This window comes from Amphiura filiformis, unplaced genomic scaffold (assembly GCF_039555335.1).
Source record: "Amphiura filiformis unplaced genomic scaffold, Afil_fr2py scaffold_87, whole genome shotgun sequence".
In the NCBI taxonomy this organism is placed as follows: Eukaryota; Metazoa; Echinodermata; class Ophiuroidea; order Amphilepidida; family Amphiuridae; genus Amphiura; species Amphiura filiformis.
Genome location: NW_027305551.1, coordinates 52,274 through 70,581, shown reverse-complemented (window position 1 = coordinate 70,581; position 18,308 = coordinate 52,274). Strand labels below are relative to the sequence as shown.

The window sequence follows — 18,308 nt, the reverse complement described above, 5'->3', positions numbered from 1 at the left end:
AGATCCCTTAGAAATGTTAAGCTAATCCCATTATGCCCTACCGACAATCCTTACCACATCTCTGATTGGCTCAATACATGTTATTGCACTCTGTGTAACCAATCAAGATAGGTCTTAGAGGTCAAGTCTGGTAGTGCCCATGGCTTATAACACAGTAACATAATACTCATTCTACTACTGGAAAGTTTGGTCACAACTGAAACATTTTTTAAAACTTGATTATACATTTTTGGATATCATCGCCATTTTCACCCTATTTCTTTCCTTGTAATTCAGTTATTCACTTGTAAATCAGTCACATTATTTGGTCTTTTAGCTAATTTTGTTTCATAATCATGAAATGTCCCTACCACACATGTATGGCAAAGGTAGAAAATAACAAATTACAAATAGGCATCTACAGCCAGAAATTCAATTGCATGAACAAAATATGACAGGTATGCTATTCTAGTGGAGGCGGAAGCATTAAAATTGTGTGTGAAAAAAAATCAATTTCAGACCATCTTTGCCCCAAATAAAATGTGTTTTGTTATTTTGTGGGCCTGTATGTGTGAAGTGCACACAATTTTGCCCTATTTGGGCCCCAAAACATATTTGTATTAAGTAGGCAAATGTAAAGGGCAATTATTGCTTTATTTTTTCTTATGTTATGATTTTTAGGGGGATGTCCATTTAGGGGATGTGTCCTCCTTGCTTCCGCCGCCTATGAATTCTATGCATCCTCTCTGTCCCGTAAACTTGCTGTGGGCGTGTTGTCATGGTTAAGTGGTGAGAGCGCAACCGTTCTACACGCCTGTCACTATGGACCACAATGGCCTCAATCCAATGGCATAGTCCAATAACCTCAATTAAACAATCATAATGCAAAATTTGACCTCAAGTTGCAGAGTATGAGTTTTTGTACCCAAATTTTCAGAGGTCATTCAATTCATGTGCAAATGTATTGGGGTTAAAGAACTGTGCACTAATAGATGAGAATGTTGTGGATCCTAGTGTGTGTTCATTCAATTGCCTTCCTGAGTATAATTAAGGGAATTAGAGCCACATAAAACAAAATTGCATATCTACATCTAGCCTGCAGAATTTGAATTACCTTGTACACAATTTTGCCACAAATTTTGCTTTTTTTAATAATTTTTTCATAATAATTTTTTATAAAACTTTATTTACAAGAATACTGTACATAACATAATATGGACACCTTTTCCATGGAAGATTAGGACAACTTTTTTTTTCATGGTGATTAAATTCTCAAATAGCCGTTTCTCTCATTTTCAACAGTCATAATTACACAATGTAAGAAAAACAACAACAGATATTAACATGATTAATATTCAAGTGCAAAGATTACAAAATATTTGTGATGATAAACATAACAAGGTGCTTACAAAAACAACAATAATGAGAGATTATCAAATTAAGTTGCCATCGTATTAGAAAGCACGCTGCGATTTTAAAATCCTGCACACTTTAACAAAGGTGGACCAATGATGCGAACCTTGAGGCACACCATCAAACTCTACCACATGATTTCAATACAAAGATATATGCCCAACCAGCAGGCACAGGTTGGATTTTAGTTTTATCATACTTACATTTTTGTAACGGATAAATTTTCGTTTAATTGACTGGATAAAAGCATACTGTTAAAAGTGGAAATATTCGCTTGTATAAATTTTCACGCTTCACAGATTCGAAACTACTTTGCTTGTTTTACATTCACGATTCATGCATTTTTATTTTCGCGACAGCTGTTCTGAGCGCGAAAATTAATTCTCAGCGAAAATTTCCACTTTTAAAAACACTGCTCTCAAGGTTGACAATAAATTTGAAAAAAAAACCCTGTTACAATTTTGATTGTATAAAATTTTAATGCCCATGTGGCTTATGTAACTCTACACGTTCATTTTGCCACTAGCAAAAGCTTTTGGTAAAACACTGAAAATTGAAAACACTATAACAAACTACAACTATAAATCTAGGTGGAATGTGGGTTTCGGGTAGTTGGTACTACTTTTTACAAGCTCGACTCCTCGTCTTCCTCATCGTGTCTGCCGTCTCTCTGTTCTTAGCGTCGAACCAAGGAACATCAAAAACCCTGCAGATCATGTGAACAAAAAGTATGTCAGATGAAAATCATTAGAACTTTGTAATGACAAAATCAAACTAAGAACTCATTCAACTGGAAATTAAGACACTAGCCCATTGCAAATACCTGTAGGACAAGGTGTAACCACAGCAGCTAAAGGGAGTATCCCATCATGCATTGCAGTCTTTCTGCTTGCTCCATAGGAAATGAATACAAAATATAAACAAGAGCCGCTTAGATGGATAGTTTCACAATACTTTAGAGATCATATTTTTTCAAACAAAAGTCTATAAGCGAGTAATTGAAAGTTGAAGTGAGGGATTTTGTGTACACTTTCTATGGCACAAACGGTTTTATTATGGTACTGCAGAGCATGATGGGATACACCTATCAGCTGCTGTGAGGTGTAACATGGCTACTACTTGCCAAGAGTATAGATATAATTTGTTTCCCCTCAAGATTAGGAGTGAAGTAGCTGCGAATCTCCGTGGTCACAGCCTCAAATGAAATGATGTGAGCTAACCTTATCCCGTAGAGCGTATGCATACATACATCAGGGTGGCTTGCTTGCGGCATAAATGCATAAAAGCACCGACAATCCCAACGAAATTCGAGAGCTTTGGCAAAATTGCATACACAAATGCAACATAGCATGCAATACCCTTTAGCAGATTCAACCCATCGTGGGACGTTTTTCAAACAAATTCAGGGTACCAGGCGATCGATCATGCATATCACGCTTTGCATGACTGGCAGATGATTGACCGGCAGCCTGGATTTGTTTGAAAACGATCCACAATGGGTTGAATCTGCTATAGATCAACTGTAATTTTTGTATGAATGTTGGGATCAAAATTTACATAATTTAGTACTGTACTTACTCTGTCTCACTGACAGGAACATGGGCACCAAATGCTACTAATGGTATCGTCTCCTCTACTTGGATTTTACGAGCTGTAATATGAAATATACGTTACAAGAAATTAGTATCATGTTCTCTATTACTTGCCTTGTATCAAAGCCAATATTTATATATCCAGAGCCATACTGAGCTAAATTTACACTTGAGTTGAAAGCTGAACATTTTTATGGCAATTTACAGAATTAAGTTTGATTTGGTGTAAACTAGTCTAAGACAATAAAGTCCACTTTTTGATAAATGCAATTTAGGCCGTGTTTTCAACAGCGAGACATCTGTGGTAAGAATGGAATGAAATGGTAATTAGTTTGAGTCACATATATGAAACAGCAAATGAACCTGTTCCCTGTGCACTTAATTAAGGTCCTAAGATTGATTCATGGATAATTAACAACCAGGTTGATAAAAGCAGACGAGTACATCCCTGGCAAAAATTTCAGTGAAAATCCCGGAATCAATTCTCGTAAACAATTCTTGGAATCAAACTTGATTCTTGTAAACCTCTTATACAGCCCTCGAATTAACCCACAGCACCCATGGCATTTTGCCGTGGGTGCCCACCCCACTGCCGTAATGCCCTCAAAATATGTCCTTTACCCAAGGCAGTCACTTGCCGTGCCCTCTAATGAAGTTGCCGTCGGTGCCCCAGCCCTGCCCCTTCATTATAAAATCATCTATCTATGTTTGTGTGGGGTTTCTTCACTTTTGAGAAATTGCCTTGGTGCCCTTCTCAAATTTTCAACAGTTGCCATAATGCCCTCTTGAAATATTACAAACTACTGTGCTGCCTTGCCTTTTCAGTGAAAATCCAAGGCAATTAACAACTTGCCCTAGAAAAGTTGCCGTGCCCCTTCAGATCCTTAATGAGGGCTGCTCTTATATTCACACATAAAAGATTGGATGAGAATCAAATGATTCTCCAAAACTTTTACAAGAATCAAGTTTGATTCTGATTCTACAAGAATCAAACTACTGTGCAACAAAATTCCCATTAAGTAGTCAGACTGCACAGGTGCATTGTTGTTGTCGTTTTTGCAAGGGGGTCTTGTTTCTTTTGCATGATGTCAGTCTGACCAAGGGAATTCACAATGCACAAAAACCAAACGTACCTTCTGTTGAATCTGGACAGAATGTCATTAATGTGTTTTCCCATGCTCCCAACTCTTTCCGCCTGACATTGCGTTCTAGCCTCTCATGCTCGCGTAATTCTCGTATTCTTTGGAAGTCCCATCTCTTTCGTTTTCTTTCGTCTACCTCTAGCTTGCTGTGCCTCTTATCGAACGCTTCGTCTGTCATCTCCTCCTGTTGTCAATTGATTGGAAATAATATGCAAGTTAAAAGCCATTTAATGTATGATGTGCATCAAATTTTAATGTTGTTATTCTTTAACCAAAATGCTGAAATAATAATTACTAGTGTCAGGAAGGGTTTCTGTCCATTTCAAGCTGAAATAAACAAGGTAAAATGAAAGAAACCCCACTATACTGTGTCTTGTCTCAAGTTGAGAGTAACACGGTGTTGGATTTTGTAGTGACAGACTCGAATCAGTGCGTTTACGCGGTTGCATGGCAGCATACAGACAAATCGCCCTTCTACGCATGTGTATAGACCACTTGACATCAATGTTTATCAACAAAGTCGAGGGATTGGTCTTTCGATATGCTCGAACGAACCACTTCACTGTTCAATGGCTTTCTTGTACTATACAGGCATGAGACTGCACTTTCCTAAAAAAAACTGAAAATGCGCGTGAAATTGGGCAAAAAGTACCAAAAACAGGCTGAAATTAAATAAAGTTGCGGAAATTTTGACTATAAAAAAAACTGAATTCAGTTTTTAAACTGAAAATTCTCATGCCTGACTATATGAAATTTGGTGGGAGATTTAAAATACACATGCCCTGAGCAAACTACGATGCGCACGCACACTGCAGGGCAAAGAACAATGGAAAGTGTCATAATGCGTGCGCATACTGCCGGGCAATGACGTCACATGTCAAGTGATCTATACACCCGAGGGTTAGCGCACACGATTTGAAACTGCCACTACAAATGCAACAAATTTGAACATAAAATTTGTCATAAACTGTCAAGTCTGAATTGTGTAGAAATGTTGGTGTTCTGCTTTAGCTAGTCACAGATTGTCAACAAATATTTTTTTTGTAAAGATAACAATCAGCACAAAAATAAAATGATCCAACATATTAGATTTTTTTCTTGGGAGTGAAAAATTTGAAAACCCTGAAAAGAGCGAAATAACATATTATTTGTAAAATATTTATTTTTAACGCTATTGAGTGCATGTATTGGCTTACCCCTGTATTATCAGCAGAGCTTGCACTCATCGATCGCTGCCTCCATGAGGGAACTATAGATTGAATAAAAACGTTTAAACTTAAACAAACAAGCATAGGCAATTATAGTACCATAATATACATCCACATGTTATATGGTTGTATAATATACAGCTGATTTCAGCAGAAGAGAATAAGCAGAATTTACATTTGAGTATTACATGCAAGCAATGAAGAAGCAGGGTCAGAATTTCGACGTGAATCAGAGAATCGATTCTCGTCAACAGATTTGCGTGAATCAAAGTTGATTCCCGCAAACGTTTGTAGTTTACACAGAAGTTGATTTGCGATTCCCGCTGATTTATTCTGCAAGAATCAAGATTGATTCTCGCACTGTGAAACGAAATTCTGACCCTGAAGAAGCACTTGTAGTTACCCATTTGAACAACTTTTGAATACCTCTGCATCCTAATTTATTTTTGTATTTGTGAGGTCATACATTGTAGCTGGAATGAAGGGTATATTTATGCTAGACTGGCAAGTTTTCCATTTTCTAAAATTGCAAAGTCAAACTGTTTTCTAAAAATCCCTAAATGAGTAAAATTGACCAATTCCAGGAAATTTTGTCAATTTTCTAGAAATGTTCCACCAAGATGTAAACATACAAAACAGTACCTCGGAAGATGTTTCTGCAGATCTGAGAGCTAATAAAGAGTTAATTTCATTGGATTTTAAGAGTATTATGGGCCTAAAAGCAAGTAAATAACGGAAATAATTAGTCAAAGATGGGGTTTGTGTGAGCCTTTTGCTGAAAGTACATTCACAATAGCCAATATTTTAACTGTAATAAGCTTAATTGGGTAAAAATTGGATTTTTCCCAGTTTCCGTAAAACTGGCACTACAGGTTTATGCTATTAAAGGATAAGGGGGTTGGGACTTCTCCCTCCCGATTCCAATAAAATACAGCACTAATTTTTCTATTCAAAAATAGTATGCTTTGCCAAATGAAACATAACCCAATCCTAATTGGTTAGTTGGAACTAACAGGCAATAATTTCAAAAGTTAAGTTTTAATATTTGGCCAATTATTGGAAATAAGGGCCCAAACATGCAATTTTCCAGATTTTTTTACAATTGCAGTCAACAAAATCAAAGACTTGACACAAGTCTAAGCATTCAAAATTTTCACCTACAATGCATGTTTTTGGCCCTATTGCAAATAATTGTCCCAATATTTGACATTTATTGCCAGTTAGGAACACATTTTTTTAATCGCAAACAATATTAGCACTGTATTTTTCTGGTCTCAGGATTCAGGAGTAGGGTTAGTGATAAATTGTTAAGGGTGCAAAAGGTACATTCAAAAATTGTTCCCATACAAGCAATAACTGGAAAAACAGTAGTTTACAAATATGAAGAAATTTTTTTAAATAAATCATAAATTATAACTATAAGGTAAAGGTAAATGCAAGAAAAGTGCAACCAAAATAGCTGTCTCTGACGAAGGCCATCTCTTTGGCCATGCCATGCACGGGCATGCATTATAATTTTTTTAAAGATAACCATAACCCAAGCAAAGCTTTGTACAGAAAGTCAAATGCATCAAGAAAAAAGCTGCACGTGATACATTTGGTTAAGAAGTTTGAGAAAAATAAAAATTAGAATTGAACTTTTTAGACATGCAGCAAGTGGATTTTCAGCATTAATCAATTTAACAGGTACATACATACGCATCGATTGGGGAAAAGGAAAGGCATTCTCTCATTCTTTCCTGACTACATGTATTGTGACTTGTTTCTTAGTTTATTCATTATCACTAAAAAATAGTAGCATGTGGCAGACTTACTCAGCCCATACACAATCAAAATATTGATCAATATTGGAGACCCTAGATGCAGGAGTGGATACAAAATCCAACATTGTGGGTAGATTTTGTATACCCTCTTGTATCTAGAGTCTTTGATATTGATCAATAAGATTGAACGTGTATGGGCTGCATTAGTGTGGCGATCAATTTGATTGTGGTTCAAGACTCAAAATGTGATCCATTGGACAGTGATAAATAATCCGATTACACGCAATCCCACTTCCATGGCAAAGTTCTATTTCTGACCAGGTATTTCCAAAACTTCCACAACTAAATTACCCAGAAATGTTGTGTATGCGTGAGTAAAAAGGAGGGCGGGGTACACAAGCTTTCTATGAATACTGGTGCATTGGAGCTGGGAGGCCTAGTAGTCATACTAGTCCTAAATTATGTACAAAGCAGCCATAGTTTGGTTACATCCTCCTTGTAATCACCTGTTAGTATACCTAGTACTGGTGAATTGCTGCCACCTGGCAAATCAAGTTCATTAATATCCACTCTCAAATCACTGAGACATGGATATAACACGGGTGTCCATTCATAACTCTCCTCGTCCATCGACTCCTCCACGGAATCCTCCTGTGCCTCCACCACCTCATCTTCCGCGTCAGTATCTTTGGTCTCTCTGGTATTTTTAGCGCCTCGTTGCGAGAATCTCAGTGGATTTTCCCGTTTGACCCATCTGTTTTGCTGTATTCTTTTGGCCTTGGCTGTACTGCTGGCTTTGGAGAGTGTAGCTGGTAACGACTGGTTCAAGTCGTGCTGCTCATGGTTGTTAGCTGCTGCCAGTTGCTTTCGAGTCGTGTGAGGAAGGTCAAAAACGGTGGGTCGCTTCCTGTAATTTGTTTATTTCAACAAAATTCATTGAACGCATTTAGTAACTATATATTTCTTTGAACATTCTCATCTATTCCAGAATTATTCAACACTACATAGTTACATACAATGTAGTACATGTACATACAAAAGACTCAGTTATTCCATTAAGTTCAGTTGTTATGTAATGCATACTTTTCATATTTTTCTTTTCAATAACACCATCAAATTCTTGACTTGGCTCTGCTAAAAAGGTATTTTCTAACTAGTATATTACACACAAATTGTGGCCCTACTGTATTTTAAGCCAAATCACAGGTGGCTTACAAAGTTAATATTTATACAATGATATTAAGCAAAATAAGTTCAAATTTACTGAATATTTACTGAATATTTACGAAAATATACCGTATACTAAAGCATGAATTCTGCTTGTCCTCAAAACATTTTGGTTATCCCCAAAATATATATGTCATGTTTTTGAGTGCAAAGAATCCAAATAGTGGTTGTCCAGGGGACCGATAAGTATATCTAGCTCAATATGGTTGTCCCCAGTGATTTTTGGACAAGAGGCCAAGAGGATAAGTGCTTATTTCGAACTGACCATGGTAAAATGCATTATAAACAGTGTTCGAAATAAGCACTTATCCTCTTGTCCAAAAATCACTGGGGACAACCATATTGAGCTATGTACTTATCCCCTGGACAACCACTATATTTTACCTCCAAAAGTATGACACATTTGAGGGACAACCAAAATGTATTGAGGACAAGCAGAATTCATGCTTTAGTTATCCTCGGGATAACCTCCATATTTTCCTTATTTCGGACACTGATTATAAATAATATAAATGTGAATGTCTACATAAAACACCTGCAACCCCCCCCAGAAAAAAAAAATCCAGCAACTTCAAACCCATCATCATCTTCTTACCTTTTGTAGAAGGAGTCTTTTCTTTGGCCTGGTACAATATGATTGGTTGGTGTGTTAGGTGCATCTCCTTTTCCTGCAAGCACTGTGCGTCTCTTCATGCGCTCCAGACGACATTTTAACTGCAGAAACAAAAATAGTTTTAAAAAAAAGTTTATAGCCTATAACTTGTGTATAAAATAATTATTGAATTTAAAGGAGTATTTTGTGATCCTAGCATCCTCTATTTATGTCATTTTTCATTAGATATCCACGAAAAAACCTATTCCCAAAATTTCAGTTGATTCCGATTTTGCGTCATGAGTTATGCATGATATGTGTGTATTACACTGCTCCATAGACAATGCGTTGTAATTTCACGATATCTTTGCTAAACGAATTAATCTGCAAGACATATTTTGTACATAAACACTATGTAGCCAGAGGTTTCCAGTGATATAAAAATCTCAACTTTTTTTGAGAAAAGTGGGGGGATGAGGCTGTGGATCATGAAATGCCCTTTTAATTAATACTAGATTGGATAACAATTCACAAAATTAATTTTAAAAGATTGTATGGCTTAAAATTACTGTACCCGTACAATAATACATTATGAAGAAATAAGACGTAAAATTGCTCCAAAAAGATGTGAAATCTATGCGCCCATGGACTTGGTCGAAGTTGGTCCACCCTAGCCTTTCAACAAGGCTCTGCCTGGACCACCATAGTGGGAGCGCCACCTATAATATCGCTCGCTGAAAGCCGCGCCTTCGGCGCTCAGCGGCGAGGCCGCTCGCCCCCCCCTAGGATCGCGAGGTCTTTGACAAAGACTAGGTCCACCCTACAATCATAATATAGACTTGTTTCAAGTCCTTTGGCGTCCATAATTAGTGAATGTAAAATTCATGGAAGCTTTGCCACATCTTCCAAAAATTTATATTTCTTTCCAAAGTTTTGAAGTTACCTATTCTTTCAAAATAATTATTTACCATCATGATCATAACATTGTGAAAATCAATTTGACATTTGAATTGCTAGATCTTTTCTTATCCTTCTTAACCCCAGGCATACTGTGCACTGCAGGGGTCGTGTTTGAGCAAAATGCACACCATGCCCACAAGGTATACTTCCTCCCTAGCTCATGTTGCCAGCGCCACAAAAATTCTGACCGGACTAAAAATATGAGGGAGTCCAGTATATGATACTTCGACCATGCATATAGAATAGCATGAATAGAGAAAAAGTAAAGGAGGAAGACTTGATCAAGGCTATCATAATATGGTATAATATTAGCATGTTTGTTTGTCTAGGGCTAAACACAACTTAATATTGCTATTTTTTGACCAACCATTTACCAAAAAATCTGAAAAAAATAATGTTTTTTTTAACATTTGAATTTTCATATATCTCTCGCCTCGGTCCGGGTTGTTCCATCCAATGCACATTTCTCATACCTGTCAAAGGGGATAAACGGCCCTTGCGAAATCCTTATTGCTTTAGCTTTGTAGGGTCTTTCAGTTCCAGTTAATTTTCAGTGCACAGAAAACACCAAAATATTTAAATATATACAGAAAAAAGCAATACAAACTTCTTCAAAGTCCTGGGATGACAAAACGCCCAGTTGTGCAGACCTGTACATTATTTTGTTTGTATTGAGACTTTGATCAGTCTAAGCTAAAACGCGTCAGGGAAATGCCCTTGAACCCTCACTCGGCTTGAACTAACCAACCGTTACACGATTTTTGATTTTTAAAAAGCTAGACCAAAAAACCGCTCACACGATATCTGATTAAATTCATAGGAAACAAATTGAGCTGATTTGTAAAGCCCGTCCATGTTGTGCAGAAAAACAAAGGGCACACCGGACGTTGGCCTAATTAAAAACAAAGAGCCGCGATTGTACCCGGGCCGGGGATTGTACACACAATGACATGCACTCCTCAATCACGTCAGGCAATGCAGTCGCGGCAGCCATAAACTACGTCTACGAAATACAATTCCTACCTCGCTCTGCTTACTTTCCTTTTCATTTAGAAAAGTCAAAATTAATGTGGATAAATGTTCATCTAATGTTTTTTCCATTCCTTCTGTCTTTTTTCTTCGGTAATTATTTTCCTTCGCACTTCGACTTCTTTTTGATGGTCTTGGCATAGCGAATGTGATCGCGATAGACAGACGCACACAATAACACGTGTAGTTAAAAAGTCAGTACAGCAAAGAGGAGATGTTTGTGGCGTTAAATCGCCTAAATCACTGGTTCCTCTTGTCTAAAATGGTGTTAACTAAACGCCTGGTATCACCAAATTCTATACAATATTTCTAAATAATTCCTTGCGTGGCGACGACCTCCCAAAAATCAAAACAAACGTCAGAATTGCAGTACTGCTGGTTCCCACGTACAACATCAATAGCGGGATTTTGATGAACTGTGTGTGCCTGTACTGTACTGTACACGTCCCATTCAGAGACACATAGCCATACCGTACATGTAGTTAGCCTTTCGACCTTGAAGCTAAATTTATACTCCATCGCTGAGCCACGAGCGATTGGTTTCTAGCCAATGAGGTCCCCAACGCAACATAAAGCTAAACTACATCATTGGTCAAATACTAATCGCTCAGCGGTTTTAGTATAACCTTAGCTTGAAAGTTAAAAGGCCTTTGTCAAAATTCTCGAACAACAACACTCAGGGTTATATGCATATTTAAATACAAGACAGCAAATCGAAAGAGGTCTGAGCGGTGGGTAGCATAGAACAAATAAAACCAATTTTTATAATATAAATATAAATTAATGATCAAATGTGTATACTTCAATCAATATCGTCTGGACAATAAAATCTGTACAACAACGTGCCACTTTGCATGGACCCGGGGCAGGGCATGGAGTATTTCTATATAAATTGTAGGCCTAAATAAATAATATAATTTTTATAAGCATATTTTTTTAAATTATTATAAAATTATCAAACTAAAAAAAAAAACCAAAACAGGCTGTATAAAATTTCCACTTGCATGGGCCCTTCCTCTCATTTTAAGAATAAAAGCACATTTTTTCTTCTATGTTTCCTTTCATTTGTTTCTTCCTTTCCTTCCATTATTTTGACCAAAGGGAAATTAACAATGCAATCACTAATCACTTTTACAAGTTGATATTATGGATTTGCATAATTACCCAGGTACCTACCCCCAATCTTTCTTTTTTAAATCCATATTTCAGCGTACATAAGTTAGGCCTACTTTCATGATGAACTAATTTAGGGCTTAAAGCCCTCGGGAGGGCAAAATTTGCATCTGACACACGAAAAATTGCTTGTCTTCACCCACCCCCCCTCCCGCATGCGAAAAATTGCTTCCCCCGGCTCATAATTATTGCACAGCCCAAAAAATCTTAAATAAATCTTATTTAGCATGTTTAGTAGTATGTCCAATTTGATACATAAATTACCTCAAATTATGTTCATCAACTCGCTTTCACTCTTTTCACTGCCAAATATTGCTCGCCCTCTCCCCATTCCTCTCCAGCCACCCTGGGGTGGGGGGTGCTAACTTGATACTGCATTTCATTCAACCTCCCCTAGATTTCGATTTTCCCTTTTATTTTCAACTAAAAACAAACAATTATATTTTTGATTCTGTTTGTTTATTTGGGGTTTTTCACTTTCTATAAGATTGGTGACGATATTTGCAGTGTCCAGAGTGGAGCAAGCGGCATTGAAAATTACATCATTCATTATGCATGATCACGAGACTTGGACAAATCTAAACATGCTAAATGGACATGAATAGACCGCACACCGCCACGCGCCACTGCCTGAATTTCATGTTTCTAGACAATCTACGGCAAACTACCAGAAAACTCGAGACTATCGTAACTCGGGGTCAACAAAGAATAATGAACTTAAAACACTAAAATACTACATTTATTGCAAATATTTAGAACTTGATCAAATCCAAAATCGGTGCATATAGAAAGACCCATTTGATTTGTGAACGCGAGTTGCCAAACTCATAGTGGTGTGATGTTGGTATGAGTTGGTGGTGTGTATTTTAATCTTCACGTCCACCCAGACTAAAGAGGGCGCTATTACTCCTTGCCAAGCAGTGCAGGTCATACAATTTGAATTATGCGTTCTTAATTGATTGATTAAATCACTGCCACCTACATGTAGAAGCTACTATCAACTCCAGTTCCGAAAGGCACTGTAAGTAGCTGAGACAGAACTCAAAAGATCCCAAATAAACACTTTTGAAGGACACTAAAATAGGATTCATATCTGTTTATATTTCAAGATCAATAAAAAGTATGGTACCGGGGTAGTCCTTTTATGAATAATACTGCTTCCCTAATTCATATAGGGGACCCGCTTATAAATTTTTAATATTTGACAAAGTATACACAGCAAAATTCCTTTGCAAGAATCAAGATTGATTCTCGAAACTGATGAGTGAGAAAATTCTAACCCTGCGCAATAACAATTTCTTGGGCTGAAAAAATATATATCCCAAATCTCAACCTGGTGTTGCATGTTGGTTGTTGGGTCACTACATCCCTTGATCACAATAGTTGTCAAGTTAATCAAAATCATGAATATTTACAGGGCCTAAAAATGACCCTTTTCACAATTTTTATAACCCCCTTTTTAAAACAAATCTAGAAGTATATTATTGCCATTGCTTTAATATTCTTTTTACTGTACTCAAATTCAAAACCATGAACAAAAATTCTAGATGCTAAAAACTGCAGTCAGCAATGTCAATTTTACGTGAAACTGTTGTATTTTGTCAATTTAGCGACAACAACAACAAAAATTCATCGCTGATCTACCGAAAAAAGAATGGTTTTAGTGTTTCGGACTCCAGTCTAGGCATCGAATGTGTATTACTACTGTATGCAAATTTGAAGGCACAAGCCACAATCATGGGAAAAAAATGTGTTGGGACACATGGTCAATTTTATTCCTTGTTTCTATCCCCAGTCATATGTAGCTTCAACCCTCCTGTAGATTTTAAAGCTACACCCATTGAATGTGTGTCATATCGGCTCGGTCATCGGCCCTCAGACTGTAGGAACCTATGGATTCGATCCATATAGAATAATAGATTAAGCTATTATCCCTATCCCTCCCCTTCCCCCATCAATCAATGTTGCAGAGTCCAACACAGAGCCTGATGATTAAGATGCCAATCAACATTGTGAAGGGGGATCGATGTCAGTGTGTGGTCCTAAAGTGTCCCAAGATTTAGGGATTGATCGTTTACGGCAGGGGGAGGGAATGGGCGTTTTGGAAAAAATATCAACAAAAAAATGTGCGTTCCTCCCATCGCATCCGCTCAAAATTGTCGGATTCCCCCTTGTTTTTCCCCAATTTCTCCATTTAAAACTTAAAACAATCCCCCCTCCTGGTTCAACGAAAAAATTCATGTTCCCCCTTCAAAATGCCCATTCCCTAACCCCCTTATCGTAAATAACGATCGCTCATGTATTTCCATGATTGTACTTTGTAACTTGAGTTCTCGATCAAGTGAGTGTAGAGTAGAAGGATACTGGAGTGGAGTGGAGACTAGTAGAGAGTGACTGACTGTAACAGTTTTATGCACAAGTTTATTTTAAATATATAATATAGAGGGTACATCAGTACCGGTATGTATTTATCACTATGACACCTGTACTTGATTCCACACTGCACTTGACTTTTCTCTGTATTGTCTGCCAAGGCCATCACCTGCTGTGTTGAACTGTCAAATTCACAATGAATGACACATTCAGTTCACAATGTCATTGACAGCTGGTCATTTGCAATTAATAAATTATTGCGATTTAAATTTGACCTATTCATCTATTTCTACAGAAATTGTACACACCCACTTCAAATCTTAACCAAAACAAACAACAATAATTTATACAAACATACCGTGTCATTTTCACTTCGCAACTTTTGTATCTCCTTTTCTTGCGTTTGAAGTTGTTTTTGCTGTTGCTCAATGAAATCCAAATGAAGCATCGAAAGTGACTTCAAATGCGGGATCTGATGATCCGATTTCACCTTTAAATTGTCAGGTAAACCAACATGATCACCTGATGCTAATAAATCCTTCCTAGATAGATCACCTTGACGAGAGAGTTTTTGTACAGGACTAGTCGGACTTGTAGTTGTAGTACACACACCGTTGTGTGTACTACTGTCACCACCACCAGACATGTTGAATTTCGTGTTGATGTCGTGGAACTCCCCTCCAAAGTTAACCCCGTTCTTGGATAAACCTTTACGGTTCAAAGAAGTTTTTCTCTCGATCTTGATTCGTTGAAGTCCGATGAATTCAGATTTCATGTTTCCCGGCGCCATCGGGTTGAGAAAGGCCTGAAACGACGCCAAAATGAAGGGTTCTTTCCGTGCAGATTACGTTTCTGTTATACAGGAACCGTCCATTGTTTGGGCTTTGCAGCGTACATGTGATGTAGTATAGGAACCTCATTCCAGGGGCGATGTCCAAATTAATTGGATATCCAATTCACAATTCATGCAGCGGCGTAATAGATCGAGGTTAATTTAAATGACCTTTCCTGTCCTTGCTCACAATAATTTGTTTTAACGTTGTTTTTTACTCAATTAAATATATTATTTATTCATGTAAGAAAACATGTAGTAATATTTACTCTGTATGATATTTTATTTCTATACTATAAACGTAACGAAAATAAAAAAGAGCAAAAAAACAAAACTAAACCAAATAAATATGTTGATACATTTAAGCAGGTACATTTTTCAGGTGAATGGAAATGAAGACCGAAGAAGCGAAGTTATTTTGAATCTAATAATACGGTCTTATAAACTGTCATTGAAAAGAAATGCATTTCTTTATATTTTAGAAGTAATTTATATGAATTGAGGCGTATAATGGCGTTATGAAAATGCAGGTTCTAGGACAATTGTATAAATTAATTATTTTTCCACATCACACCATCCGCCTCTGTGGCGCAATTGGTTAGCGCGTTCGGCTGTTAACCGAAAGGTTGGTGGTTCGAGCCCACCCAGGGGCGCGTTTATTTTTATTTTTTTTACTTTCACAATTATGACGTTTCTCTCACTTAGTTTCATTAGATATCACATGCAATAAATATTAAATTTCATTGGCAATATTGTGTTTTTCACAAAATTAATTAAAAAAATAATTTTAAAAAAAATCCGATAAAAACATTATTTTCTAAAATAGGCCTATTGTTCATCCAAAATTTTGGGCAAAAAATGGATGATTTTTACATGATTTTAGCAAACTTAAAAAAAATCTCCAAAATGCAAATTCTGGGTCGGGTTTTTTCGTCGGCCTAAAAGTTGAAAAACGACAGACTTTTATTATTCATTGTAGGGCCTACTTTTCTACAACGGACATTTCTCCGTATTCCAAGTTGAAGTGACCGAAGTTTTCAATCACCAAAATAGGGGAAAAACAAACAATTATGTAAAACATAAATAATTTAAAGCATAGTGGTTTCAATCCTGATCTAAGGCCTTAAAAATTGTTTGATTGGCGTAACATGAAAAAAAAATAGGGTCTATATACAGGTAAGGGATTCAATTTTTTTTTTACTTTTAGCTATAAATTGCGTTTGATAAAGGCCTTGGAACTTTTTTCTTCTTTTTTTTTAAATTAAATTATTTAATTCTTCATTTTTTATCTTTTATTTAAAAAAACAAAAAACAAACAAACAAAACAAAACAATAAAACAAAACAAAAAGTCACGGTCGAGGTCGGGCCTACTATTAGGGTCGGTCGGGTTACGCCAAATAAACACTTTTTTAGGCCTAACTTGACATGTCATAGGCATTTCCAAGCACCGAAACAGGGATGACCCAAATCATAAATAGGCCTAATGCATGGATCAAAATGAAAGATGTTAACATGCTCTTTAAATTAGAAACCTGTTTTGCCAAATTATAAGATTTTATTTCATGCTTTTTGTTTTAAATTACTCAACGAATATTGAAATTTACATATTCTACGATAATGTTTTCCTTGTTTTTGTATTTTTCTTACCGGTACGGTAGGCCTATATACTACTTAATTCGTTTCCATCTTTTTGGGCGGACAAATTGTAGCATGAGTTACCGTTTGGGCGGACAAACCATGTTTTTGCAACTTGTAACACTTTTTTGTGTGGAAAGATCATAGAAACTCTTTTAAATGATTCATTGTAACAGGTATATAATTAAATGTAGAAAAACAGATTCAATTCAAATTTTATGCATATTAATTAGCTAATTTGCATATTTAATTAGCGAATATTAGCCGTTTAAACAAAATGTAGCTCATATTATACAATGTCCTATTGAGACACTTGAGGTGTTAAAATAAAGCTCTTGCAAAGATCTAGTGCATGATGAGCCTAAGTTCCAGTAACATCAAAGGGGGTAGGAGGTGCAGTATAGCACCTATGATTTTGGGATAAAATGACATCTTGTTTGTACCAATATTGGCATATTTGGTCATCAGTCATCTGATTTTATCAATATCCAAGAAACATTTCAAATTAGGTTCTTGCACTAGATAATGGTCTAAAGAATATAAATGCCAACTTTCAGGTCTATAGGGGGTATTACTTTAGGAGCTGCGTTGACTTTTTAGTGAAAAAATGAAATGCGTGAAAACGTCATGGCAACTGGTTCCTAAAATAATAAGATTCTTGTTGTAATTAGCACGCTTTTTTATACAATTTGCATAATTTTTCCGGATTTTTTTTAATGTTATGAAAACTACATACATTAATGTGTCTAAAATGACAAAAACTAATTTTATTGCACCTGTCCCATATGCAAAAGGATGTCGAAAGTGTAGCACGAGTTACAATGGAATTGGCCATAAAGATAGCACAAAATATTTGCCAGATTTAAATAGGCCTAGATTAAAAAGTAGGAGAAAAATTAACGAAATGAAATGCCGTCCACGTGATAAAGCGTTCACAAAATCCAAAAGGAAAGTTTAATTTTAACTCTCTCCACGCGGGTGTCGACTGCAGACGACAAGTTTAAAAAAAAATCCAAAATTCAAAAATTTCGGAATTGTACATTTTCATGACCATAATTGGAATCAACATGAAAAATGCATTAAAATGAGTACAATAACTGTACAAACAAGACTAGTATTGGTTCAGTGGTTCTTAAGATAGCTCTTGAAATTTTGAGGAAATGTCGCAAAACTTGGACTTTTTATGTTGAAGCCTATGGCAAGCACGCAGAGCATTAAGAGATTTAGGTCCACTTTTACAAAACAAAACAAAAACACAAAAAAAGTGAGATTATTCGTGTATAAAAAAATTGATTCTGTGTGACTGCTGACTTTTGATTTATAAGGGGCATTTCGAGCCTCATCCCCTCAATTTTCTCAAAAAGAAGTTCAGATTTTTATACCACCGCA

The 18,308-nt window shown here is 36.4% G+C and overlaps 1 protein-coding gene and 1 non-coding gene across 3 annotated transcripts; one reads left to right on the top strand and one right to left on the bottom strand.

Moving 5' to 3' along the window:
* Window positions 1-1,271: 1,271 nt before the first annotated feature.
* LOC140144843 (male-specific lethal 1 homolog) lies at window positions 1,272-15,357 on the bottom strand. 2 transcript variants are annotated; one of them, XM_072166646.1, is made up of 7 exons: window positions 14,810-15,357; window positions 8,920-9,038; window positions 7,604-8,004; window positions 5,323-5,375; window positions 4,118-4,310; window positions 2,971-3,043; window positions 1,272-2,098 (listed from the first exon to the last, which is right to left on the bottom strand). In XM_072166646.1, exons 1-7 carry the CDS (start codon window positions 15,239-15,241, stop codon window positions 2,011-2,013), a joined length of 1,359 nt encoding a protein of 452 aa, XP_072022747.1. In that variant the 5' UTR covers window positions 15,242-15,357; the 3' UTR covers window positions 1,272-2,010. The 2 variants fall into 2 exon arrangements, with proteins under 2 accessions (XP_072022747.1, XP_072022748.1); XM_072166647.1 differs by having other exon boundaries at window positions 7,616-8,004.
* Window positions 15,358-15,862: 505 nt separating this feature from the next.
* Trnan-guu (transfer RNA asparagine (anticodon GUU)) lies at window positions 15,863-15,936 on the top strand. Its single transcript has one exon. It is a non-coding gene; the product is annotated as a tRNA-Asn (tRNA).
* Window positions 15,937-18,308: the final 2,372 nt, after the last annotated feature.

Excerpts from the sequence above, each read along its gene's own strand:
- LOC140144843 (XM_072166646.1), bottom strand. The coding sequence starts at position 15,241 with ATGGCGCCGGGAAACATGAAATCTGAATTCATCGGACTTCAACGAATC. Across the intron at positions 4,311-5,322 it reads GCTCTGCTGATAATACAGGG|GAGGAGATGACAGACGAAGC; the intron begins GTAAGCCAATAC and ends AATTGACAACAG. Across the intron at positions 2,099-2,970 it reads GTTCCTGTCAGTGAGACAGA|GGTTTTTGATGTTCCTTGGT; the intron begins GTAAGTACAGTA and ends CATGATCTGCAG.